The 26,139-nt window shown below is 51.6% G+C and overlaps 1 protein-coding gene across 1 annotated transcript; it reads right to left on the reverse strand.

Annotated features, from left to right (window-relative positions):
• Positions 1–4,479: 4,479 nt before the first annotated feature.
• On the reverse strand, positions 4,480–19,908 carry KCNK18 (potassium two pore domain channel subfamily K member 18). Its single transcript, XM_001915688.4, is given in 4 exon segments — positions 4,480–7,048; positions 7,051–7,823; positions 16,492–16,620; positions 19,090–19,908. Coding segments are annotated over 4 exon segments (1,152 nt in total). The 5' UTR covers positions 19,310–19,908; the 3' UTR covers positions 4,480–7,018.
• Positions 19,909–26,139: the final 6,231 nt, after the last annotated feature.

Genomic DNA, 26,139 nt, shown 5'->3' on the forward strand with positions numbered 1-26,139 from the left:
AAGGAGAGCATCAGGCAAGCGTGGTGTTGCAGAAGCCAAGAAAGTGACAAGCGCAGGCTGGGAAAGAAGGACATAGAATACCAGGGACCCCAGGGTACCAAGAAGGGAGCTGGGGAAGAACGCCTCCCATCCCGTGTATGCTGGGATGTCACCTGGTGCCCCACCAGCTGCCCATACTGCCTGGATCCACAAGATCCGGACCACCCCAGCATCAGCAGTGGCTCGCTGAGAGTGTCCTGCAAGCTCATGCTGAACACACCAGGTCCCAGCCTCTCACCTCGCGATCTACCACCTTCCCCCAACCACAGGCAACGAGGGGGTGCTGGAGAAAGCTGAAAAGTGCCAGTTTGCCTCCTAATCATGGGAATGGGTTCAGCGAGGATTTCTTTAAGAGCTTACAAAGCTGGGCATGGGTCTAAAGCACTTCCCACGGATTCTCTTGTTTGTTCCTCACGGCAACCCTTTTGTGGTACTATTTTGGTGTTGACTTGATAGGTAAAGAAACTGCCAAGACTCGAGGCTGGCCAGGCAGCCTGTCTCCACAGGCAAAAGTCTTAACCACTTAGCCACAACGCGGCTTCCCGGTCAGAACGGCATTGAGGGGTGCTCCGGGGGAAGTTTCTGGGCTGGCATCGGACTGCCTTGCTCTTGACCCTTTCTGTCAGTCACCTTCTGTCTGGGCATCTCTGGACAGGGGCAGTCCTAGCACCTGGCAGAAACCAGGGCGTGGATCTTGTTCGTTGTGACTCCAACCTGAGCTTATTCACCGTGTGTGCAGAGGCTGAGGTGGCAGGAGGGGATCAGCGCCTGATGGAAGCAAGGCTGGACCTCTGCCTGGGGAGGACATCAGAAAGTCAGCAGGAGGCCAGCTCAAGGGGTGGCCCCTCTGGACAGCATTTCCTTCTGTTTAGCACCCCTTGGCCAGGGGGGAATCAGGTTTTGTGGATGCCTATTCAACTTAAGGGGCCCTCTTTAAGAAAAAAATACAAAATTACCCATTCAAAACGAGGTGTGAACATGAATATTTGGAATGAGAAAAAATAACAAATTACAATGCTGACAAATACAAAAACACACAACTGTGTGACCGCACTGCCATAGCTTCTCCTGGCCATGGGAGGTCCCAGGTGAGCCAGGGACCCTGAGCTCACGCTTCGTCCATCCCAGGTAAATTACCTCTGCCCGTGACACACTGACCTTGATCAGAGTCAGTGGACATCTCTGATCCTTTGCTTCCAGCACCATCTTCCTGGGTTTGGCCTGGCCCACACAAATTGGGGAGGGGGCAGTGTTTGGGAAGGTTCCAGCAGTTCTGAGCAGGGCCCACCCCAGTGGTCTGGCACAAGCATTCAGAGGCAAAAGCTATGACCCAAGCACCAACATTTATCTTCTCCATAGACCAATCACAGGGATTTGTTCACCCAACAGATGTTTACTGAGTACCTACTATGCTCCAGCACCATGCTAGGGCCAGGGGGTGTATCACCATGAACCCTGCAGATGTAGCTAGAAAGGTTTAAAGGTGTAATGTGGGCAGAGAGCCTGGCACATACTAGTTGCTCACTAAACATTGGTTTCTTTCCCTTCTTCCCCTTTGCCAGTCACCCTCCAAAGCTGAGGCCCAGGTCAGAGCAATGCACCCGGCAGCCCACAGGCCAGTGCTGTAGGGGATCAGGTCACCTCTGTTTCCCACCCATCAAAGCAGGAGCTGCTCAAGCCCTGGAGGTCAGCAGGACCAGAGGGGCTGCCTGGGCCAACCCTCTCCTCTCCAGAGAGACCCAGAAGCAATCCCTCACTTGTCTGGGTCACTCAGCAGGGCAGGGTCAGAGCCAGGACTGGCACTCGGCCAGGTCATCTGACTCCCAGCCCCTCTGTCCCTAGGGCCTCCCCAAGCCCCTTCCTGTCAAAGCTTGCCTGTTCGGGCATTCTCCCTTTAGTCCCTGGTTCTCAACCCCACGCGGTGAGAATCACCCAGCAGGCAGCAGCATTAGAAACAGAAAGCAAACCCACAGTCCCAACAACACAGCCATTTGGGTGTCACTTTCGGAGCCTCCATCCCAGCAGATCCCAGGTGGGACAGGGCATACGCACATTGTAGAAGCTACTAGGTCTTTCTTGCAAGCTCCAGACCCTCTGCCGAAAAGCCCTGCCCTTCGGAGTGAGGCCGATGGATCGGAGAAGGCAGCGCCCAGGGTGAAGGCGAGCGAAAGGGGGAGTTATTGACAGGACACCACCTGTCAAGAGGCTCAAGTGGTAACATTTCAGGCACTGAAGGATAGGGGACAGTGGTCCAAGGCGCCCCCTCTCGCAGGGCCATGGTGAGGACAAGAGTCCGAAGCGCCCTCTTGAGAGGGCTGCTCCATGGACGTGGGTCCGAGGTGCCCCTTCCCGCGTGTCCACCCCTGGGAAGGAAGGTCCGAGGAGCCTCCTCCTCGGGGACCGCGGCGAGGACAGAAGTCAGAGGTCCCCTCTCAGAGCGTCACAGAGGAAGAGCGTGGTCTGATGCTCCTCTTCCCGGAGGACCACGGCGGGAGACATCAGCTCCCAGAGGCCCGGTCCTCGGAGGCCCGGAGAGGTGGAGCGGCCGGGAGCCGAGCAGAGGACGCACCACCTGCCGGCCCCGGAGAGCGGGCCCGCGCGGTCGGGCGGCGCCACCTGGTGGCCGCTCAGGGAAACGCGGTCTGGCCGGCCGAGGGCAGCCTGGCCGCCCGACACCAGCCTAGCGAACCTGCCTGCCGGAGCGATTCTCCATCCGCTCCCCGACCCCACCTGGCAGCGCCAGCAGGGACCAGGTGCCCCTCCCTTGACAGCTCCGCTCCGCAGGCCCCAGGGTCCGCGGGGATTGAGCCTCCCGGAGCTGCCGCTTCCTCCTTGACCTCCCCCCACTTCTATCTCCTTGACTGTCATCTACAGCGAGTCGCTTAACGCCCCTTAACTTCAGTTTCTTCTTCTGTTAAAAAAAAGGGGGAGGGGGAGGAGCTAAATACCACGTGCCAGGCTGGTGGACACCTGGACAGGACGAACTCCACAGCTGCTGGCTCAGCCTCCCACCAAAGGCTTCGGTCCGGGGCCCGGAGGTCAGAGTTGAGCTGTGCTTGGAGGCAGGGCGTTTCTCCGCCATGAGTGGCAGGTGCAATAGGTGACCACCAACATACTCCCTTTTGCCTTTTGAGTCCAGAAGCTTCTGGGCAACTTCTAGGCCCTCTCATTCTCCAGGCAGATTCTAGCCAAGCTGAGCCCCAGGAAGCCCCTGTCACAGAACCAAGTCCTGCTGGGGCTTTAATCAGGAGCCCCCAGGTGAGGCCTGGCAGGCAGCAAGCAGCCTCCTCTGACCACCAAGAGAAACCCTGAGTTTGGAGAAGACAGAGTATTCGCTCTTATTGCGACAGGGTCAGTTCCAGTGACCTTACAGGAGGCCTCCCTGGCCAGAGGGTCCTACGCCTCAGAACCCCTTCCCCTGTCCAGGAGCAGGGACCTCACACCTTCCCTAGAAGGCTGTCCACACAGAGTGCCGGCTATAAGGGAGGCTGTGAAGGAGCAGTGAGGGCAGTGGTTTTCAAGCCTGAGAATCAAACATTCTGAATCAAACATTGGAACCACCTGGAGGGCTTGTTAAAGCTTTGCTGAGCTCACCTCCCAGCATTTTGATTCAACAGGTCTCAGGTGGAGCCTGAGAATCTGCATTTCCAACAAGTTCCCAAGGCATGCTGGTGGTCCACTGAGGACCGCTGACTTAGAGTCAAATTAGACCTGGGTGTGAATCCTGACTCTATCACTTACTAGCAGTGAGTCCTTGAGCTAGTTACTTGGCCCCAGTTTCTTCCCCTGTAAAATGATGTAGGGGCAGTAGCTGGCATGCCCCTTTAAAGACCATGTGTCCTTAAGGCTCCTGTCTGGGCTATGTGCCAACACTCAAGATGATAACAATCTTGGACTTGGCCAACCCAGCTGCTCTCATGGGAGAGCTAGCACTGAGACCCTCGTGGTCTGAGGGAACACAGAGGCTCTCTGGGGGCGCTCTGGTCCTTGGAATGCAGGTCATACAGGGACAATCCCCCTTGGCAAGCATGCAGCCTTTGTTCCTCTGCCTACTTAAGCTTCTCTCAGGGGGCGGTAGCGGGTGCACATTGCTGTCCAGTTGGCCGCCACTGGACCTTCCCTGTAAGTAACTCCCAATAAGCCCATATGTCTCGTTTGCTGTCTCTGGGTCTTTGGTCTCTCGGCAACCTATCCCACACTGCTCACCCACATGGGCATGTGGCAGAACAAATGGGGGCAGTTCTCTCGGCGTTGCAGGGAGCATTCGACGAGGTGGCGCTCATAAAGGACTCCGCTTGGGGCCTGGCACATGGTAAGTGTGCAGTAAGTGCTGGCCACTCTCCTTGGCATTTGTGTGCACCTATGTTCCACCCAGAGCTCTCCCATCTGCGGCAGATGCTGTGGAGCAGGGATGGGAGGATTGAAAGGGGGAGAGAACAATGATAATAAAAAGAGACACAATCGCTTTATTTGGGCAGCTTGGAATTTGGAGAGGACATGGTTACAATCCTGTAACAGAGGAAGGGGTCACAGCAGATGCAGTGGGAGCATAGGCGACCAGAGAGACCACTTCCAGGATCACTACCCAGAGTGGGTGACATGTGGGCTGAGGCATGAAGGTGAGTCTTTCATCAGTCCTAGAAGGGAGAAGGGCGTTCATGCTGACAGAGCAGCTGGTGCATGGTTCTCAACTCTGACCACACATTGGGATCACCTGGGACCTTTTAGAAACCCAGTGCCCAGGTGGCACCCAGACCAATAACTTCTGGATCTTGGGAGAGAGGGTGAAGCCCCTGGGGTGTCAGTGTAGAGGCAAGGTAGAGAACCAAGCAGAGGCTTGGAGGAATGAATTCACATTCCTGCATGGGGAGGCGGCAGTAAATAGCCCAAGGAGGCTGGAATATGGGGTGCATGCAGCAGAGGCGCAAGAAACGAGGAGCAGGAAGGCATGCTGGGTCACTTCCTCAGGACCACAGAAGAATACCCCCTAGCAAATGAAATAAGCAAATGATTGTGACCTTTAATTTGCATAATATGTATCCCTGACAAACTCCACGTTTGCACTTGAACAGGACTTTCCACTGGCTCAAGAAGGGAGTGGCTGAGGGACTCGGGACCACCTGTAATCACCTGCACGTTTCTGAGGATGTACCTGACTCGTCTTTGGAATCCTCTCTGAGCCTGGAAAACAGCAAGCACTCAAGGAACGTCTGTTGAAATGATCTTTGAAGAACGTTTCAATGATATCATGTGCCCTCACCTGAGCGGCCAGCCTTGCTTACCTTTGGGTTCAAGGGGCTTTGCTGCACTTAAGCTGGGCTACTGTGACTTCAGAGATGTCAAGAAACTCCGTAACACCCTAGTCCCGGCGGCTGCTGCCTGAAACCCCACTTTTGGTGCTTCACGTCTCTCAGTGGTTCTTGCTTACACCTTGTCAATTCCATTTCCTGAGGTAGGTCTTAAAGAGTTAAAGGGGCAGAAAACCTAATAGTTGTGCAGAACAGGAGGAAAAATCCAGAAAGGAAGACCCGAGATCCCTCTGAGAGCTGGCCCTTGGCACTACCAGAACCTAAGACAGAACAGAGAAGCCTCAAAAGATAGCTGCTTCCTTCTCTTCAGCTGGAACCTCCTGGCACTTTTCATTGGTTCTTGCAATTTTTGTTCTAGAGCCTGGAGCAAAATTCACCATTTACCCAGGAACTAACTAATTTTGCTCATCAAAGGACACAAGTTGATTTTTCCAAGATTTTCTCAAAGAAGTATTCAAGAAACTTTGATTCTCTCAAAGAAGACATCTCTTATAACCGACCAGGGAAATAGTAAGACTCCTGTAGTACCCCATGCATGTGGCAACCAGTTTATATGCTGACTCATTACATCCTCTCCCAGGCTGGGGTCCCCAGGAGTGACTGAGAACAAGGATTTGTGTGCAAGTGGCTTATTTGGAGGTGATCTCAATAGCAGTGGAGAAACGAGACAGGGAGATGGAGGGCAATCCAGGGTGTGATCAGGACACCTGAGGCTCCATTCTGCTGGGGAAATCAGGGCCACAGTGTTGAACATGGGCCCATGGGAGAAGCAAGAAACTGAGCACCATACATCCACCCACTCCCATCAGTCATTGGGTGAAGGCTGCTCCTTGGCACTTCTAGCCTGCTCTGCACATGCCCACACTTTAGTGGCCAGAGAAGGTCCTCAGGCAAACGGAGCTGGAGTCCCATATGGGCATATGGGTGGGGCACCTACAGCACCTGCCACCCAGACCAGCCCCTTCACATGCCAACCATTCATGAATGACTCAGGAGTGTGTATACCCAGTGAGTGCTGACCCTTCATGTACCACTCCAGTCACTTAAGCATCAACACTCTCCCATGCCAGCTCATTCGGGAGGTGCCAATCATGTGCCAGTCAGTGAGAAAACTGATCTACACAGAATCTGGCAACCAAAATACCCCAGGCCCCTGTGAACACAGGTGGCAATTCCACTCAGTGGCATCAGTGTATCTGACAAGGACTGGGATTGAGCTGATCTTGCACACATTCATGCAATCATTCAAGAAAAGAAGTTGCCCAGGCTAGCTCTGTTTCATCAAGGGTAGATGGGGAGCAGCCCAGGAAGATTTTAATTTAGCAGAAAGTACAGATTGCAAGAACAAAGGTAAGTTTTTCTCACGTCACAAGAAAACCAGTGACATCCGTAAAGTGGTTTCATCTATGTAAGGTGGGGCTTTTGAAAAATGAAGACGGGGCAATTAATTGGACTTTGGAGATGGTGATAGTTTTTGCCTCAAGTCCTGATACAAAGGGCATTGACCACGCTTCTTCAGGGCCTCAAGACTGAAATCAGCCCTCAGGCAGGATTTGCCTCCAAGCCCCAAGGTCTCAGGTGACAGGCTGCAGTGCCATCAGCTCTGACTACACTGCCCCAAAAGACAAGGCAAGGAAACCATCTTGGCCAGAGTCTGTCATGTGGAGTCTTCACTCTTTAACGGGGTGTTTAAATTTTCCTTCCCTTTGGTAAAGAACAGCAAGAGATGTTTGTAGATATGAATCAGCCTGTTTTGCACTAACCTGAAAGTGATGCACACGATCTCCATCCCGATGATGATGTAAATGGAGAAGAACAGGAAGAAGTGAGGGTGTTCTAAAACGGTATCCCCAAACCCAATGGTGGTCAGAGTGACAAAGCAGAAATAGAAGGCGTTCTCGAAGTCCAGCTGCTTCTCCCAGATGGGGAGGATGGCAGCTGCACAGGAAATGTAAACGAAAATGACGAGGACAATGATGGGGAGGGGGATGTCAAAGGTCTCCACCTGCCGCCCCACTTCGTCCAGGTTGCTGATGATGGAGTATGAGGGTCTCCCGGACGCCAGCTCGGGACACGAGGTGCTCCTCTCCATGGCCACTGGGGGCAGTTGCAGTGTGTTCTGTTTCTCTTGTGCGAGAAGTCTCTCAAACAGCTCCATGTTGGCACCTGGGGCTGAGGGGCCTCCGCCAGGTCTGGGGCCCGGGAGCTCCTGGGCACTGATGCTGATCCTCGGGACAGCTTTGTCCTCCGGCTTGGCCTCAGGCCTTCTCCTGCAGAGCAGTCGGGAGCACCACGTGCCAAGGGGAGGAGGGAGGAACGGGAGTTTTCGGAACCGATTGTAGGACGTGGACAAGATGGTTGCTAGGATGTCGCCTGTGTCGGTGAGGACCAGGAACATCAGGGGGATGCCAAAGAGGGCATAGAGCATGAACAAGTACTTGCCAAGCCTGGTGCTGGGGTAGATATGGCCGTAACCTGAAAAAGAAGACAGAGCCCGGGATTGTTGTCTGCTCTGCCCTCTCCCCGCAAAAAACTTTAAAGAGACCTTCTGCCAGTTCCCCTCCTTGGCATGACATTTTACACAACGTGTTTGAAAATATTCATCTTAAAACATCCATCCACTTGTCTGGCATTAGGCCTGCTTTGCTGGGGGAGCAGGGGGTGACACCTGGCTTCTCTGCAGGGTAAGGAAAAACTCATGTCCAGACCTTCGACCCAAAATACCCTTGGCAGGGGACAAGCACATGTTTGGGAGCAACCTGGTTGCCCTTCATTTTGCTGTGGCCATTTCTGAGCATCCCGGTAAGGATGGGCCTGGCTCACCTGGAAGGAAGGATGGGTGCTGTGAGAGGGCGTGGACGGCTCTGCGATCACACCCACCACCTCCTTCATCCTCCATGAAGGCATTCATTTTTAAGAAGCCAACCTTGTCCCCCTGGTATGTTTGGGCCTCTCAGTTTACTTGTTTCTATATAACAGGCAATTATTATGTGCCAATGGTGTGTACAGCAGTGTGCATGGTATTAGGGACAATCGAAAGACGGAAGATGAATAAAAAACACTGCCCACAGAGCCATCGTGGTTTAGTGGATCAGACAAACATGTTCACAAGTGGCAGCGTCAGAACCCCAGCATCCAGAATCCTACCCACCTTGGTTCCAATCCCAGCTCTGCCTTTTACCAGAAAGTTACTAGATTGCCCACATTTCAGGTTTCCTATCTGTGCAATAGGAATGACAGCCCCTGCCTTGTATATTGACTAGCTGGAAGGACTACATGGGACCGGTGCCTGACACTTAGAGGGTGACTGATAAACGTCAGTGTCCTCACCCTCAGGAGCTAAAAATAGCTGCCTGTGGAGCACTCACTGTGGGCTGGGTGTCAATCAACCTTCCTAGGTAAGAATTGTTATCACCATTCACGGGTGGTGCTGGGTGGGAACTAGGGCTCAGAAGCAACCTGGCCAAGAGCACATGCGACAGAGTGGAGTCGGGAGTCAAACCCCCAGGGTCATCTGGCTCCCAAACCAGTGCTCTTATCTCCACTGGGTCGGGAGCACCAAGGAGGCAGAACCCTCTGACCTGCAAGAACAGGTCAGCAGAGCAAAGGGTGAGGGTGGGCTGAGGCCTCCGTGCTCTTCGGGAGCCCCCTCCGCCCATCACCCCAACTCCCACCCTTAGTCCACAGAAGGACAGCAGCAGAGAGATATCAAACCCCACAGCGCAGGGGGCTGGAGCTTCTGGAGTGGACAAGCTTCAGTGACTTCAACAAACAGGGAAGGGCCGGGACCGTGGCCAGGTGGCTAAGTTCACGCGCTCCGGTTAGGTGGCCCAGGGTTTCACCGGTTCGGATCTTGGGCGCGACCTAGCACTTGCTCCTCAGGCCACGCTGAGGCAGCATCCCACGTGTCACAACTAGAAGGACCCACAACTAAAATACGCAACTATGTACTGGGGGGCTTTGGGAAGAAAAAGCAGAAAAAAAAGGGAAAAAAAGAAAATTGACAACAGTTGTTAGCTCAGGTGCCAATCTTTAAAAAAAAAAAAGGAAAAAGCTTTTGTATTTAATGTCTGTTTAATTTTTGATGCCATAAAGGATGACTAATACAGAAAATCCCAGCTCAATTATGTAAATTAATTTGAAGGCACTTCCTAGGCTGGCTAAGCCCCAATCTCCTCCAGGGCTGCAGCTCCCGGTGCCAAACCCTGGCTTCAGGCTCTGCCCTCCAGGAACATGCAGGCGCTCAGGTTGCCCACGCTCACCACGGGCCTGGGAAAAGGCTGTGGCCCTCGACAGGTCTCATCGGTTTGCATGGGTAGGAGAGCACTCCATGCCACCCAGGCTGGTTCCACAAGGCGCCATTGGATGGCAGGGGCTGTTAACTCTGTATGTACATTCATATTATAGTCATCCTTCAGTATCCACACGGGATTGGTTCCAGGACCCCTTGTGGATACCAAAATCCGGAGATGCTCAAGTCCCTTCTATAAAATGGCATAGTATTTGCATATAACCTACACGCATCCTCCCGTATGCTTTAAATCATCTCTAGACTCCTTATAATACCTAATACAGTGTACATGGTATGCAAACAGTTGTTATACTGTATTGTTTAGACAATACAAGAAAACAAAAGTCTGCACGTGTTCAGTACAGACACAACCGTCATAGGCCTGTCCATCTACAGTTGGTTGACTCAGCTGATGCAAACTCTGTGGCTATGGAGGGCTGATGTATGTACATATTGGGTGCTTACTGCACGTGCTGGGGACACAGTGGTGAGCAAAGCAGAAATGGGGCAAATAATGAATCACATAACCACACTAAGGAGGCTGTAATTACAAATGGAGATCAATAAAGGACGTAAAAGAACAGAATATTCTATGCGCAATTAGAACAAAGGCACTCATCCTGGATTCCGCATTTATTGAGCACCTACTTTATGTCAGGCTCTTGCGGGCGGGGTTGGGGGTACAAAGACGAACAGGCAGAGATCAGAGATCACGCCCTCTAGGAGCTCCTAGCAGAGAGGGAAGCAGAGCCTTGAGCTCTGTTGTCCTCCGTTCCAGCAGGACGCTGCAGCCAGGACCCAGCAGGGGCCATGCTCCAGGGGTCAGGAGTGGGGGCTGCATTGGCCAAACCTCCCATCAGAAACCCAGGCTTGCTCCATGGGTTGAGAGAGTGCTGGGAGGTTTCAATTGCCTCTATTTCCCTTCCCTGTTCCCCAAAGGTCTCCAGCAGCTCCAGCCCATCCCTCAGGGAGAGGAGCTTGCAGAAGTGGCCTCAGGACAGCTTCTCATCCAGGCTTCAGTGAAAGCCCAGAACCACTGAGGAGATCATGGTGGGGGCAGGATCAAAGGGAGAGAGAAGGTGGGGGGCAGGAGCTCAGATAAGCCCTACCATGCAGTCCCGGAGGAGTCCCAGCCCTGGGTGTCAGCAAAGATTCCTGTGCCCAAGCTTGTCATGGGCCCCACAGAGCCATCAGCCCTTAGGGATATCGGCAGCAGCCATGAGGGCCCATAGACAGGGGGCCTCCTTGTTCTCCAGACAGTGCATAAGCCCCCCAGTTCTCATGCAACCCTAGGAGAGTCAGCAGAGGCTCCTCAGCAGTAACCCCCCAGCTTCCAGGACGGGGTCCCAGGGTCAGATCTATTTTATTTAAAGAAAAGAATGTCACATTTCTTACAGGATTTATAAAGTGGCTTTAAGAGTCAAAATTCCCTGCATAGCAAAACCCCTACTGCTAGCAACCATCATAATTACCAAGCATTTAATGGACAAGGAACAGGGTAGTCAGGGTCACACAGCCCACAGCTGACAAGGTGTGCACTGCTCACCCACAGACCTCCCCACTGCACATCCCCCCCACCCCCCCACCCCCTACGCTCCCCTTAGCAAATGTGATTTTGTGGATTACAACTAAAGTCTTTGGGCTGCCTCTGGGTGGGATATGGTTACAATCCAGAAGATATGCCACATTCCAGAAAATGCATCAAGGAAGCAAGCCTTAGAGAGCACACGGCCCCCAGGAAGAGAATGCATTAACTCCCCCAATTACTGAATTCTGAAATGCATGATGGAAAATCATATCATCTTATCATGCATTCATTTAGTCCAATGCCATCAGTCCACTCCACTTAGCTGGTATCTCATAGCCCATGCACTTTACTTTCTACTCCAAGAGGGCTGACCCAACTGGAAATGACTGGATAGTGACCAGCCTCACACCTAGCATCAGGTGTCCCTTCTCAGTGTCAAGGCCAGGTACATTTCAGGTGACCCAGAGATGCAGGATAGGAAGCAAGATTACCAGCACAGCCTTCCAACACCATCATTGATTACGGGCAGCGCAGAAAACCCCTGAATCCTCTTTCCAGTTGTAATTACTGGACAGCATGATGTTGTAATTGACTTGGACAGTGGACAGTAGCTTCGCTTTCGTGGGATTTAAAGCAAGCTAATGCATTTCCATTAGATGAGTGTTTTGCAGCCTGGACTCCCCTTAGAATCACCTGGAAGGCTCTGAAAAAGACTGATGCCTGGGCTGGTCCCTAGAGATTCTGACTTGTTGTGGGGTAGGGCCCAGGCAGGGGAGCATGTAGAAGATAGCCAGGCGACCCCAATGTGCGGAAAGGGCTGAGAAGGCCTGCAGCAGGTCAGGTCTTCTCAAATTTAGCGTGTGTCAGAATCACCTGGAGAACTTGTTAAAACACAGAGCACGGGGCCCACAACCATAGTTTCTGACTCTAGGTCTAGGATGGGGCCTGAGAATTAATTTGCGTTTCTAATAAGTTCTCAGGTGATGCTTATGCTACTGGTCCAGGAGCCACACTTTGATAACCATTAGAGCAGTGGTTCTCAACAGAGGGCAATTTTGCCCCCCATGGGACAAGGTCTAGAGACATTTTTGGCTGCTGCAACTGGTGGGGACAGCAGGGAAAGAGATGGGAGCCTCTGATGAGTTGAGGCCAGGGATGCTGCTAAACCTCATACAGTGCAGAGGACAGGCCCCCCTACAGCAAAGAGTCATCTAGTCCAAGACGCTAATAGTGCTGAGGCTGAGAAACACCACATTAGATCGACCCCCTGAAGTTCCTCAGGAAAAACAAACTCAACCCCAGACTCTCAGCCCCTTTGCTCATCTCCAGCATCTTCCTTGTAGTGGCTGCTCCCCTGTAACTGCTCCCTGGAGCTGAGAGTCCCCCTGATAAAGGCCAGCCGTGCCCTGCCTCTGCCTCTCTGGCAATGAGTTCCTCATCAGAGCCTTAGCTTGCCACCAAATGGGACAGTCAGAGCACCTACCTCAGAGGGTTGTTGTGAGAATTAAACAAGATAATGCATATAAAGCACGCTGACACCGTGCCTGGCACTGGTAAGTGCTCCATATTATTCTTTCTGCCATTACCTGTCCTGCCTCTATCAACATTCAGGTGAATTCAGGTGGTTCTGAAGGAAACCACGTGGGGGCGCTCTTGGGCACAAGCCTGAGCCCATTTATAAAACGTGTTGCTGCAGACACTGGTTGTCCACCCAGCAGCCCTTCTGCCAACCTTCCTTGGATACTCCCCACCTGATTTAAGGATAGATCTGATTGGTAATCCAATACGCTTGCCAGGGACTGGATCCGGGAATGGAAGCTTCTAGGAAAAGTTTCCCTGCTGATTATGACCGCCAGCCCTCTTTCTCTATCACCCGTGATTATGCCGCACGGGGAGTAACCTTGGTGGCCATCTCGTGACCTGCTGAGCAGGATGGAGAGAATCTGATGCTCAAGTGCCACAGCTGAGCTGCACATTGACCAGCCCTAGAGCTGTCCTCCATTGGGAGGTTACATTTTTCTTGCAGTTTAAGCCAGTTGGGTTGGGTTTTCCATTGGCTGCAGCTGAAGGCGTCCTGGCTGACACTTACAAACGTGGTTGTCAGCTGATCCTCATGCTGACTCTGAGAGGAAGGTCTGGGAGGAGTTACTGATTAAGGAACAAAGCTCTGAATGGCTGCATCCTTCACTGGACGTCACACGGCTCTGAGCCAAGGTGGTCAGCCTCCAGAGTCCACAGCTGGCCACTGTGCTCCACCACCACCACAAGTGAGGGGACCGTGGGGGAGCTCCCAGACAGGGCCCGGGCTCTGTGACCCTTGTGAGCCTAGCCCTCCCAGGGAGTGGTATTCTCTTGAATGAAGACAGGGCCCCCAGTCCTTTTCACTAGCCAAGAGGGACAGGGGCTGAGCGATGGGCCACACTCCTGGTGGGGACACTGACCCAGGAGCTCCTGAGCCGTGGCTGAGGGCATCTCCACCACCTCCCCTCTTGTGACCCCCACCCCCAGCAGGAGAGGCTCCTGCCAGCCCTGGCTTGGCTCCTCCAACCCAGCCCACCCTAGTGCACCACAGGAGAGGGAAGCTGGGGGCCCTTCGTTACTAGAGGGTCCTCGGATGCTGGCCTAGGGACACAGGGCCCAAGAGCAAGACCAGCCCTGTACCCCATAGCCCCGGAGGCCCAACTCTCCTGCAGTGTCTCCCGCCTCCCTCCTGGCCCGTTCTCTGCCCTCCAGCCACACTGGTCTTCTCCTGAAAGGGCCTATAAGCCTCAGTTTTGCCCTACTGTGTCCTCAGCCTGGAAAGCTCTCTCGCCCTTCTGTACCTGCTTAATTTCTACTGATCTTTCAGCTCAAATGTCACTTGTCACTTCCATGGGGAAGCCTCGCCTCCCCAACCCACAAATCAGGACCACCCTCCCCATCCCCTTTAGCCACTCCCACAGCCTCCGGTTCTCCTGAGCACTCACCACCATGCTTAGCTGTTCACTGTCCCTCCCCTCCATTAGACCAGGAGCCCCAGGAGAGCAGGGAGCCATCCAGCCAGTCCAGCCCCTGCACAGGAACACGGAAGGTCGTGTACAGAGAGGCAGTGGAGTTTGGGGTGAGGACCCAGACAGCCTGAGCTCAGATGCGCACAAGCTGTGCAACTCGCAGAAGTGGCAGACCTGCCTCTGCCTCCGGCTGTGTGGGAATAACAACAAGCAGCTACCTCGGGGTTGTCGTGAGGGTTAGATGGGCTAATCACCATAGAGAACTTAGAACGGACGGAGCCCGGCACGTCTTCAACACATACGTGTTAGCCAGCGCAGCTGCTGCTGTTGGAATCGTAGGTATTCAGTAAATATTTGTTGAATGAATGAATGAATGAAGGCTGCCTGCAAAGGCCACCTCTTCACCCCAGTTCCAGTGTCCTCTGTCACCCAGGAGCCCATCCTTTGCAAGGCCACTGAGAAGAGAGTCTGTGGCTTTGAGGGTCCACAGAGCCCGTCTTTAGATGAGGGAGTGGTCACTGCAGGGGGCAGCTCTGACCCTGCACACTCCCCTCTGCCCCCGTCCCCCCCACGCTCTGGAACGGACTGCCCTGGGTCGATGACTTGCACATAAGGAATTTCCTTTGTTTGGGGGCTGGAGACAAATATAAAGCAAGTGCAGGGAACAGGTGAACCCGGCTGCCTTCCCTTCCCGGTACGGCCATCTTCTCCGAGCTGCTCCTGCCTCCCAAGCACAGCTTGAGGCTCCCTGAGGAAGGTGGGCAGGGTCCCTGAAGCACCCCACAAACCTGTAGGGCTGGTAGTGTACTTTGGGGAAAGAGCACTGGGCTTGGAGTCTTAAGGCCTATTTGTGGGCATTAGCTCCACTCACTGAGTGACCTTGGCCCCTCACATCACCCTCCCTGGGCTCAGGATGCCCCAACTGATTCACAGACCTCTGTGAGCTTTACAGGAGGCAGCTTAGCACACCCCCACGGGTAACTGCTGGCTCTCGTACCACTGCAGCTCTCCCTCCTCCCTCACCTAAATGTTGGTGCTCCAGGTCCTACTCCAGCATGTGGCCCTCCCTCTCCACGCCACGCCCCCCAGTGCTCTCCTCCATCTATATGCTGGTGACTCTGAAACCCACCTTGCCAGCCCTGCCCAGAGCCCCAGACCCACATTTCCAGCAGCGCTGGGCATCTCCCCTTGGAGGCACTACTGGAGCCTCAACCTTGACTGGCCCTGAATCCTTACCTCCATCCCCCGGGCCCAGCATCCTCCCCACCGTCCCCCAAGTCTACCTATCCCGGGCAGCCAAGCTAAAGGCTTAGCATCTTCCTCCCCTCACTCTTGTATTTGCCCGCTGCAGATTTTCCTCTAAAGTGTTCCTGCAGTCCACCCCTCTTCTCCACCCTCATGGCCATAGTCTAGGCTAGCCCATCATCATCTCTCACCTAGACTCTTCCAGTAACCTCCCTACTGATCTCCCTGCTGCCAATCTTACCCTCTCTGGTCCACCTCCACCCTGCAGCTGGATGAACTTTCTGGAATGCTGGGCTACCATGTCCTTCCCTTACTTAAAACCCTCTGGATGCTCCCCATTGCTCTCAAGATAAACCCAACCTCCTTAGCCGGGCTGGCAGGGCCCTCCCATGGTCTGGCCCCTCCTCTCTCTCGCCCCTCTCCACCCCTAACTTAACCTCCTTACAATGCTGTCATTCCTCTTGCCACTGGGCCTTTGCCCTTACTGTCCTCCTGGCCTGGAGTGTCCTCTTCAGGCCCCACCTTCCCCCTCGCTGGTGACTCCTGCTCTCTCACTCAGACTCAGCATGGCTGTCACCCCCAGGGGGCCTTTAACATGTGCTCACCACTTAAGTCTTGCATCTTGGACCACCCCCAAGGCTGGGGCAGCTGTACTCCCACAATACCCTGAGCACATCACACGCTGACAGCGTTTGGTTGGCCCAAGTGCCTCTGTCTTGCAGGAACCTGGGCAGGCAGGTCCCTGGCAGGTGGTGTTTTGTACAAGAACACTCAGCTGAGGGGCGGGAGGGGATGAGATGCTCACATCTTGGGGCCTACGCCTAGGCATGGGGCTGCACCCATCTGAAGGAAGGGCGCTCTTTTCTAATTGATACAAAGGTGCCTTGCGGGCCAGTGGCAGCCCTGATCACTGCTGTATCCCCGAGCTGGGAGCAGTGCCCACCCATGCACAGCAGGCCCGGTACAACCGTTTCTTGCACTAAATGAATTGAACATTCCAGCATCCCCACCAAGGGTCCCTAGCCTGCCTCTTCCCCCACCCTCTTCCCCAGGTCCCTCTCCCAGGCCTGCCCCTGCCCGTGGACTTACCCACAGTGCTGAGCACTGTGCAGCAGAAAAAGAGTGAGCTCAGGAAGGTCCAGTCTGCAGACTTGCTAAACCAGTGGGGCTTCACCTCTTGCAGCAGCTTCCCGAGATCCTGTTTCCTGCCTTCTTCAACTCAAGACAGAGACAACCAGAGTGAGGAAGAGGGTTCCACCCTTCGAGACAGGTCCCACCCAGGTGAAGGGCAGGGTCTGCCCGAGGCACCAGCAGGCCCCCTGCCTCGTGGTCCCATCAACATCAAAGCCTTGCTTTTAAATGTCTCTGAAGTTTAGGTCCTGCTCCAGGGCCTGCAGAGATTAGGAAGCCACACAGCCCCATGAGACGAGCACCCAAGGGAGACGCCCTGAGGGTCTGCCTGCGCTCAGCCATGGAATTGCTGTGCGGCCTTAGGGGGCTTTATGGACTTTCTAAGCCTCATTTCTTTCACATTGCAAAGGGGCAAAACAACTTCTGCTGTTCTCTCTCACCAAGTTCTTGAGAACTGAATGCAAAAAGGCTTTTATGAAATGCAACCTGTTACGTGGATGCAACTGTACCCACTCCTGGAGCTCATTAAGCCTGATGGAGTTTGGTGATCACACTGGGATCGGTGGGCACCAGCTGCCTGAGGATGTCTGGGAAGCCTTGGCTTCCAAAACATCCGCCCCTAGACCAACATAGCTGGGTCGGGGCCCTGGTTTCTCAGAGAGATTCCCAAATGGTTCCTTTGGGTTGTAGCCAGTGGGCTTTGGGACCCCAGAAGCCACTTGCCCGACTCTGATACAGTCAGTCATAAGAGGATGTCACAGGGCCTGGCCCACAGCAGGAAGTCACTATTCACTGGAATGAGCACCAACGTGGGAGTCCAGACCCCTGCATTCTAGACCCAGCTCTGACCCTGACTAGTTCCTGAAGCCTTGGATAACAGGCTTCTTGCTGAGCCTCAGTTTCCCCATCAAGCAGGCAGCATGACATGGTGGTAGAAAGCTCTGGTTCTGGTGTCCAAATGCCTGTGGTGGAATCCCTGGCTCCATTTTCTAGTTTATGACCTTAGGCAAGTTGGTTAACTCCCAGTGCCTCAGTTTCCTAATCTGTAAAAGGGAAACAATTCATACCCACCTCATAGGGTTGGTGTGAGGATTCAGTGAGATAATGCAAGAAAGGTACTCAGCACAGGGTCTGTACTTAGCTGGCACTCATTGAGCGTTCTAATCGCCAACGAAAATCAGCACAGAATGGGGTCGGACCAGCTCTGTGTTCCCACATCACTCCGTGCATCAGAATCACTCCGAGGAAACTTTCTAACAATAAGATTCCCAACCCAGCCCTGGAGACCTGATGAAGTGGGTTCGGGGGAAGAGCTGGGAATGCGTATTTTAAACAAGCTCCCTGGGTGATTCTGATGTACGGCCAGGTTTGGAAAGCCTTGGACTTGTGGACAGTCTAGACCCCTGATGGCTTAGGGTGTCCGAGTGGCAGTAACTGCAGATGGTATCTCCCAGGTCAGCTGCGTAGGCATGCGTCTGTCTGGTACGGATGCAGAGAGAAGGAGTAGGACCCCCCATGGAGGGAGACTCTGCCTCCCATGACCAGCCTCTAGCGAGCCCAGCTGAAAGGACCTGCTCCCACAGCAAGGTCGGGGGGAGCCATGAGCAGCCTGACTACCAGCAGAGGGATCCTGTTCTTCCCCTGACTTTTAGAGTCTGTTTTTCCTTTGTCCTTTACTTATTTACTCTCTATTATTCTATCTTACTCATTGAATACATCTTTGCAAGCTCTGGGGAGCAGAGCAGGGTAGAAATAAGTGACTAAATACAAATGAAATGCAATAAGGATGGATGTAAAGTGCCGTGTGCCCTCTAAAAGGCTTCATGTCCATTATCTCATCTGCTTCCCACAGGTCCCTGAGACTGTGGGCCCCCTTCTGCCCAGCACACTGAGACCCAGAGAGAGCAACAGGTCTGCCTGGGATCACACAGCAAACTGATAGAGCAACTCGGGACTAGAATCAGGCCGCTAAGTTCTTCTCACAACCCCTCCCCGCTTCCCCTGAGTCCGACAACAGAGAAGGCCCTTTGAAAGAGGAAGTGAGAGAGTAGGGGGGCAGGCTGCTGTTTTGGGGGTTCCAACCCCAATTTGGAGTGTTCCTTGAATTCTAGTCCCTGTAAACTGAATCATGAGGTGGGACAGGCGTAGTTCTGAGGACCAGCCTAGGAACCCCCAGCCCCAGATGTGGTCACCCAACCACCCCACCCCACCTCACCAAATCTCCAGCAATCCATCCTTCCCAGAGCCTGCGGGTCTGGGTGGGGCTGGGAGCTGAGGCAAAGGGAAGGGAGTGGTCTTTCCAGAGCACCTACTGGGTGCTCAGTGCTTTTCCTACATTCTTCATAGAAACCCTGAGAGGCCCTTAATCTCCCCATTTTACAGAGGAGAAAACTGAAGCTCAGAGAGGAGAAGTCACTTGCCTAAGGTAGCCCAGGAATGGGGTGGATACAAGCAGAGGGCTCCCAGACCCAGCCTCCTGAAAGGCAGCCCTTATCTATCTGGGGGCTGCCTCCACCCACCGAGAAAAGGTCCGCCCTGTCCAGGTGAACCACCTACCTGTTCTGTTGCATTTCAAGATGCCACAGAGCTTCTCCAAGAACTCCTCCAAACCCCCATCCTCTGCCCCCAGGTCCTGGCCTCCCTCAATGACCGAGAAGAGGGCGGCACCCACCAGCGCGTAGGTCACCAGGGAGCAGAGGAAGCAGAGGCGAGGGAAGAGCTTCTCCAGGGCCTCCCGGCAGCACCTCCTGGCCTGGGGCGGCCCCGCAGCCTCCATCCTCCCCGGAGCGCGCAGGACAGGAGGAACTGGTGAAGAGGCAGGAGCATCGAGGCCCCGCCAGGCGGAGGCGGGGGAGTGCCCGAGAATGGCCAGGCTCCAGCGCTAAGTGATGGTGCGCGCGCCTCCCCAAGGACACGGAAAGCAGCCGGCACTCATCGTGTTCAGATGACCCGAGTTACTCAGATGGCGCCCCCGCTAGCGCCCCAAATTGCTATTGATCCACCAGGCCGACGTGCGTCCAGCAGCCGGGTCAGCCTGGGAGCGGCTCTGCAGGGGCTTTTGGAGGACGGCGTGGTGGTGGTGATGTGCTTTGGCCTTTCCCATCCCGAACCGCAATTTTGACTTCCAGGTACTAAATCTGATTTTTCAGTCAAGCGATTTTCCTTCCTAAGGGTTGTCTGTGGTACCTGGTCTCTTGGACAGGTAGTAATAATAGTAACAAGTAAGGACAGAGCTCTAACGTTTACAAACGGCCTTTTTCCGGTGTGGCTCTAACTCTTGGTCCCAACTCTTCCCTCCGGTGTGGCGTATTCACCCTGGCCGCGGCCTCAAGGTGGGCGGAGCGTACCTCCATGCTCCCTCGCCTTAGACTAGACCATGTGATTGGCTCCAGCAATCAGGTGTTAGCTGGCCTGCCGTAAGCGGGGGCTTCAAATGTGCTGGTTCAGTTGGACCTGCTCCGCTGCGCCCCGTCTCTGCCATAAGAAAAACGTGCCCCAGAGGGCAGACATGGAGATGTGCGCACGCTCAGATCCCCCTCCATGAAAGGATTCTCTATGCAGCTTCAAGCATCTTGGTTCGTGACAGCCTCCAGCTATTCGGTCTTTCAAGGTTTGCCTCAGCTTTCAAGCCTTCTTCTCAGGGAAGCCCCTGTCCCATGACTGACTGAGCAAGGTCAGGGTACAAGAGCTCACCCATTGCTGACCCCTGCGGGACTGCTCCAAACCGCCATCTTTGTTCCAAAGCTCCCTGTTGGTCTGCCAGAGAGGTTGTCGGCTCTGCATCGTGGTCTGAAGGCTTCCCCTGTCCCGTCCTGCTTCCTCCCTTCTCCTTTACCCCTCAGCAGGGTTTTTACACTCATCTCCGTGTCTGCCTCACAGAGGAATCCACCTGCAATAGTTGGTGCCAGGAGTGTTCTGAGAGAGCAGGCTCCGAGATGGGAATTGGGGACTGGGTCGCTCAATACCCAACTGGTAAGGAGGTGGTGGGCAGACAGCTCTCGGCTCAAGGTGGCCATCCAGCTGTTCAACTTTTGCCAGTAGCGAGCTGGGATGGTGTGCAGGGGGAAGGCAGTGTGTTGACTAGTGCAATGACTCAGGCATTTAAAACGTTTTGGAGGAATGATAACGATAAGGATAATAAGTTTGGATGGATATTATGAAGTTGCATTGATGTGCTAAAGGCAAACGTAGAAAAGGGACATAAGTAGGACAATGTACAGCCTCTGCTGCCGCTGGTCTCAGGACTGAAACTGATACTCAGTGTCTTCTTCCTTCACTATCCATTCTAATTTCCCTTTGCTACCTCTTCTGCTCTCAACTGCTTACCTGATAGCATGGCCCAAATCTGCATTCCTGGGGCCTCTGAGTCCTTGGTGACTATATCTTTTTCAGATTGGAGGTGCTTGGGTTTGTCCATTCACAGCTGCCATTGGATACAAAGTATCAAGAAGTACCCAAGTGGGTCACCTGAGTTCCACCCATATTCCTCCCTGCCCCTATTGGATAAAAGCAGCCCTCCCTCCTCTGCTGACCAGGCGATTGCCTTCAACAAGATGTCACCCCTTTTCTTGCTTGCTGGCTCCTGGACACAAGGATCCTAAAGTGCCCAGGCAGCAGCCATAGGATGTAGTTCAATGGGTCCCTTGCTGGGTTTCCTGGTGATCGTGTTCCCCTTGGGAGCAGGACCTCTAACCCTGCAGAGCCCAGAGTTGGGGCGATGGAAGACAGTGAAAGCATGTGGTCGTGTAATTCTCAGTTTGAAACGGAAAGCAGCCAATGCTTCATTGCTTCTTTACTGCCCTTAAGAAAGAGAAGGCAAGATCTCCAAGCCTAGAACAAGCCAACTGCGCTGTCTCCCCCCAACCCCCACATCTGTATCCAGCCTTCTGGAGGGAGTCAAGTCTAGGAACTCTTTGCCTCGCCCTAGATCCCCAAGGTTTTCTCCTAAAAGTTTTATAGTTTTATGTCTACATTTACGTCCATGATCCATTTGAGTTAGTTTTTTCATAAAGTGTGATATTTAGGTCAAGGCTCATGTTTTTGCCTATAAATATACAATTGCTCCAGCGCCATTGTTGAAAAGGCTATCTTCACTCCATTGGGTTATTTTCACTTTTGTGAAGAATCTGTTGAACATATTTGTGTGGGTCTATTTCTGGGTTCTCTCTTCTGTTCCATTGATCAATGTGTCCATCCTTCCACTAATACCACACTGTCTAATTACTGTAGCTATGTAATTGGCTTTAATATCAGGTCCAGTGATTCCTCCTACCTTAGTCTTCTTTTTCAAGATTGTTTTAGCTATTGTAAGGCCTTTCTATACAAGTTTTAAAATAATCTTATCTATAGCTACATAAAACCTCTCTGGGATTTTGATGGGAATTGCGCTAAACCCATAGACCTATGTGGTGAGACTTGACATCTTTATTACGTTAAGCCTTCCAGTCTGTGAACATGGTATGTCTTTCTTGGCCATTACTTTTGAACAGCACCTTAGTGTGCTCCCGTCATTCTTTACTCAAGCCAAGAATCAACATTTTAAGTGGCCGGCCCAGTGGCATAGTTGTTAAGTTTGTGCACTCTGCTTCATCTGCCTGGGGCTTGCAGGTTCACATCCCGGTTGTGGACCTACCATTGCTCATCAAGCCATGCTGTGGTGGCATCCCACATAAAACATATGAAGATTGGCACAGATGTTAGTTGAGTGACAATCTTCCTCAAGCAAAAAGAGGAAGACTGGCAACAGATGTTAGCTCAGAGCCAGTCTTCCTCACACACACACACACACACACACACACAAGTCAACTTTTTAAGATAAGAATAGATTTGTTATTTCTTATGTAATGTATTCTAAGTGCTATTTAGTGTGCTTGAGGGCAGTGTTAATGGAAGGCAGCTATGTTCACCACTATACCGCCAACGCACACAGAGGGCAGTGCTAATGGATGAAAGTATTAGATGGTGGCGGTCAGTATTTGTACTCCTCTTTTAAAGTCTTTTTAGAAGACATATTCCAAGCGTCTAGAATAGTGTAAAGAATAACATAACAAGTACCTGTGTATCCATCACCCTTGATGCCATGCACCATCTGGAGGGACACAAGGAGCTTGGAAGGGAAAGATCCCGTGATGGACCACAAACTGAAGATAAGTGAGCTCCAGCCCATTAGCCAGGTTATCTAGTTGTACGTAACTCAATGTGTATATTCCTCGGTTTTGTTTTTTTGTCAAGGTACAAGAGTCATTTGTTCACATTTGGACCAGTGTGATGGTGGTGGCAGGAATGGGGGAAAGCCCACAGGAGAAGGAGACTCTTGCAGATGAAGTCAGGTCATGAGATCCAGCCGACCCTCCCCACTACATGATCCTCCTCCGGGGTGATCTGAGTTCCTTTTGTTTTAAGGAGAAGAATTTTCCTACAGTCCTATAGGTTATCCAGCTCCATTTCCTAGGTAGGAAGGGAGACAGGTTAGCTGCCTCTTCCTAAAGCCTAAATCTGTCTCCTAATGAGGCATCAGATAGACATCATAATCCAACCAAAAAGCACTTCCTGGGAGCCTGCTAGAGGCCAGATGATAGGAAGGCAACAAAGGGCCCCACTGTCCACTGAAGGAGAGGATGCAGATGCATGGATTCATACACTTAAATATAGTGAGGAATGAATTAAGAAGTGAGTTGCAAACACTATGTGGCTTATGGAGTCAGAAGAAAGAGGGATGATGTGAAAGAGTCCTTGTGAAAGAGAAAAGCTCAAAAGATGTCAAAGGACAAGCAGAATAATGGCCAACTGAGAGCAGATCAGTGGTAATAGGTCTGACTGAGGTCAAATTTTCTAGTTCTGGAGGTGAGGGTGGGTAGAAATAATAGCAAGAGATTTCTTTTCCTCCAAATGAGTGGCCTCTTTGCAGAGAACACAGGTACACAAGGTGCAGATAAAATAAAATCAAGCTTTAAGGCCAACTCCTGGTCTCCTGAGACCCAATCGGGGACCTCACTCAGGCAGGGATGGCGTACACAGACAGTGGGGAAGGGGATGGTGTTATTCCAGCAGCCAAAGAAAATTCCTTCCCATCCAGGCTGGGGAGGAAGAACACAGCCTGAGCAGGCTTCCCCAGGGGCCACAGCGGCAGCACTGGCCTACGTGAGTTCTGCCCTGGGCTGCCCTGGAAGAGACGTGGCCACCATGTTCTCTCCCCTGTGTGTGTGTGTGTTTGTGTGTTTCTATTTCTCACTCTTGAGAGAGGACAAGCATTCAGGGGGTGGGTTTCTCAGTCACGAAGAAGCCACCTATTCTTTTAAAAATAATGAGGAGCCAGTTACACTCCTATGTTAAATATGGCATTGGTTCCTAAGAGCAAATTGCGGTGTTAAATCAAGTCGTGCAGCCCACTTTATATTTCTAGTCTGCAGGTTTAACCACTTAGGAGAGAGTGTGGGAATTGGAGAAAGAAAGTCTTAACACAAACAGGTTGGTGGAGAGAAGGCAGGGAGGTGGGAGTGGAGTGTGAAAACCAGGCCTTCAGAGCTTGTTTGCGTGGTCCAGCCCACACATGCAGCCTCAGGATGGACAAAGTTTACACAATGTTAAATGTCAATTATACCTCAATAAAACTGGAAAGTAGTAAAATAAACATTTTTTAAAAAGAAAAACAATAACCTCATTTTAAAATGGGCAAAAGATCTGAACAGACACTTCAAAGAATATATACAGGTGACAAATAAGCACATGAAAAGATGCTCAGCATGACGTGTCATTAGGGAATTGCAAATTAAAACAACAAGAAGATACCACTCCACACCTACGAGAATGGCCAAAATCTGGAACACTCACAACACCGAATGCTGGTGAGGATGTGGAGCAACAGGAACCCTCATTCATCGCGGTGGGAGTGCAAAATGGTGCAGCCACTTTTGAGGAAAGTTTGGTTGTTTCTGACAAAAATAAACATACTCTTTCCATATGATCCAGCAATTGCACTCCTTGGTATTTACCCAAAGGAGCTGAAAACTTATGTCCACACAAAAACATGCATGTGAATGTTTATAGCAGCTTTATTCATAACTGCCAAAGCCTGTAAGCAACGAAGATGTCCTTCAGTATGTGAATGGATAAATAAGCTGTAGTATACCCAGACAATGGAATAGTATTCAGTGCTAAAAAAGAAATGAGCTATCAACCCTTGCAAAGACATGGAGGAGCGTTAAATGCATGTTACTAAGTGAAAGAAGGCAATCTGAAAGGAGTATATACTGTATGATACCAACTATATGACATTCTGGAAAAGGCAAAACTATAGAGACAGTAAAAAGATCAGTGGTTGCCAGGGGCTAGGGGGCAGGGAGGGAGGAATAGGCAGAGCATAGACAAATTAGGGCAATGAAATTATTCTGGATGATACTGTATGGTGGATACATGTGATGATTTATCAAAAGCCATAGAATGTACAACACCAAGAGTGAACCCTAATGTACCTATGGACTTTGGGTGATACTGATGTGTAACTTCATTGACTGTAACAAATGTACCACTCTGGTGCAGGATGCTGATAGTAAGAGAGGTTGTGCACGTGTTAGGGCAAGGGGTATATGGGAACTCTCTGTACTTTCTGATCAGTTTTGCTGTGAGCCTAAAACTCCTCTAAAAAATAAAGTCTATTTTTATTTTATTTTATTTATTTATTTTTAAAGATTGGCACCTGAGCTAACATCTATTGCCAATCTTCTTCTTTTTTTTTTTTGCCTTCTTCTTCTTCTCCCCAAAGCACCCCCAGTACGTAGTTGTATATTCTGGTTGTAAGTGCCTCTGGTTGGGCTATGTGGGACGCCGCCTCAGCGTGGCCTGACAAGCAGTGCCATGTCTGCACCCAGAATCCGAACCAGTGAAATGCTGGGCCACTGAAGTGGAGTGCATGAACTTAACCACTCAGCCATGGGGCTGGCCCCATAAAGTCTATTTTACTTACTGAACAGGTTTCACTGAAGACTGGGACATAACAGAAGGTGGAATTAATGAACTCAAAGACAATCAATAGGTCCAGTCAATGTGGAATAACAGGGATAAGATTTACCCTCCACCGGAAAAAAAAAAAAAAAGACAAATTACAGGAAATAATGTTAAAAAAAAAAAAAAGCAACAACTGGACATCAGGCAACAAAAGGATAGTGATCCACAAAGAAAATAACAGATGAGACAAATAAAAACTTAATAGAAAGATGGTAGATTTAAAGTTAACCATAACGACAATCACCTTAAATATATATGGTTTAAACATCCCAATTAAATGGTGTGGATTGTCAGATTCAATAAGAAGCAAGACCCAACTAAACGCTGTCTAAAACAGACACACTTTAAACATAAGGACACAAATAGGTTAAGAGAATGGAGAAAGGTATACCATGTTAACCCTGGTCAAAAGAAAAAGCTATAATGGCTATATTAATATCAGATAAAGTAGATTTCAGAGTAAAGAATATTGTCAGAGATAATGAAGGTCATTTCATAATGATAAATGGGTCAAGAAGATAAGAAAAGTGATAATCAATCAAGAAGTGTAACAATCTTAATTAGTTTACTCCTCATAACAGAGTTTCAAAATACATGAAATAA

The sequence above is a fragment of the Equus caballus genome, chromosome 1 (assembly GCF_041296265.1).
Source record: "Equus caballus isolate H_3958 breed thoroughbred chromosome 1, TB-T2T, whole genome shotgun sequence".
NCBI lineage: Eukaryota > Metazoa > Chordata > Mammalia > Perissodactyla > Equidae > Equus > Equus caballus.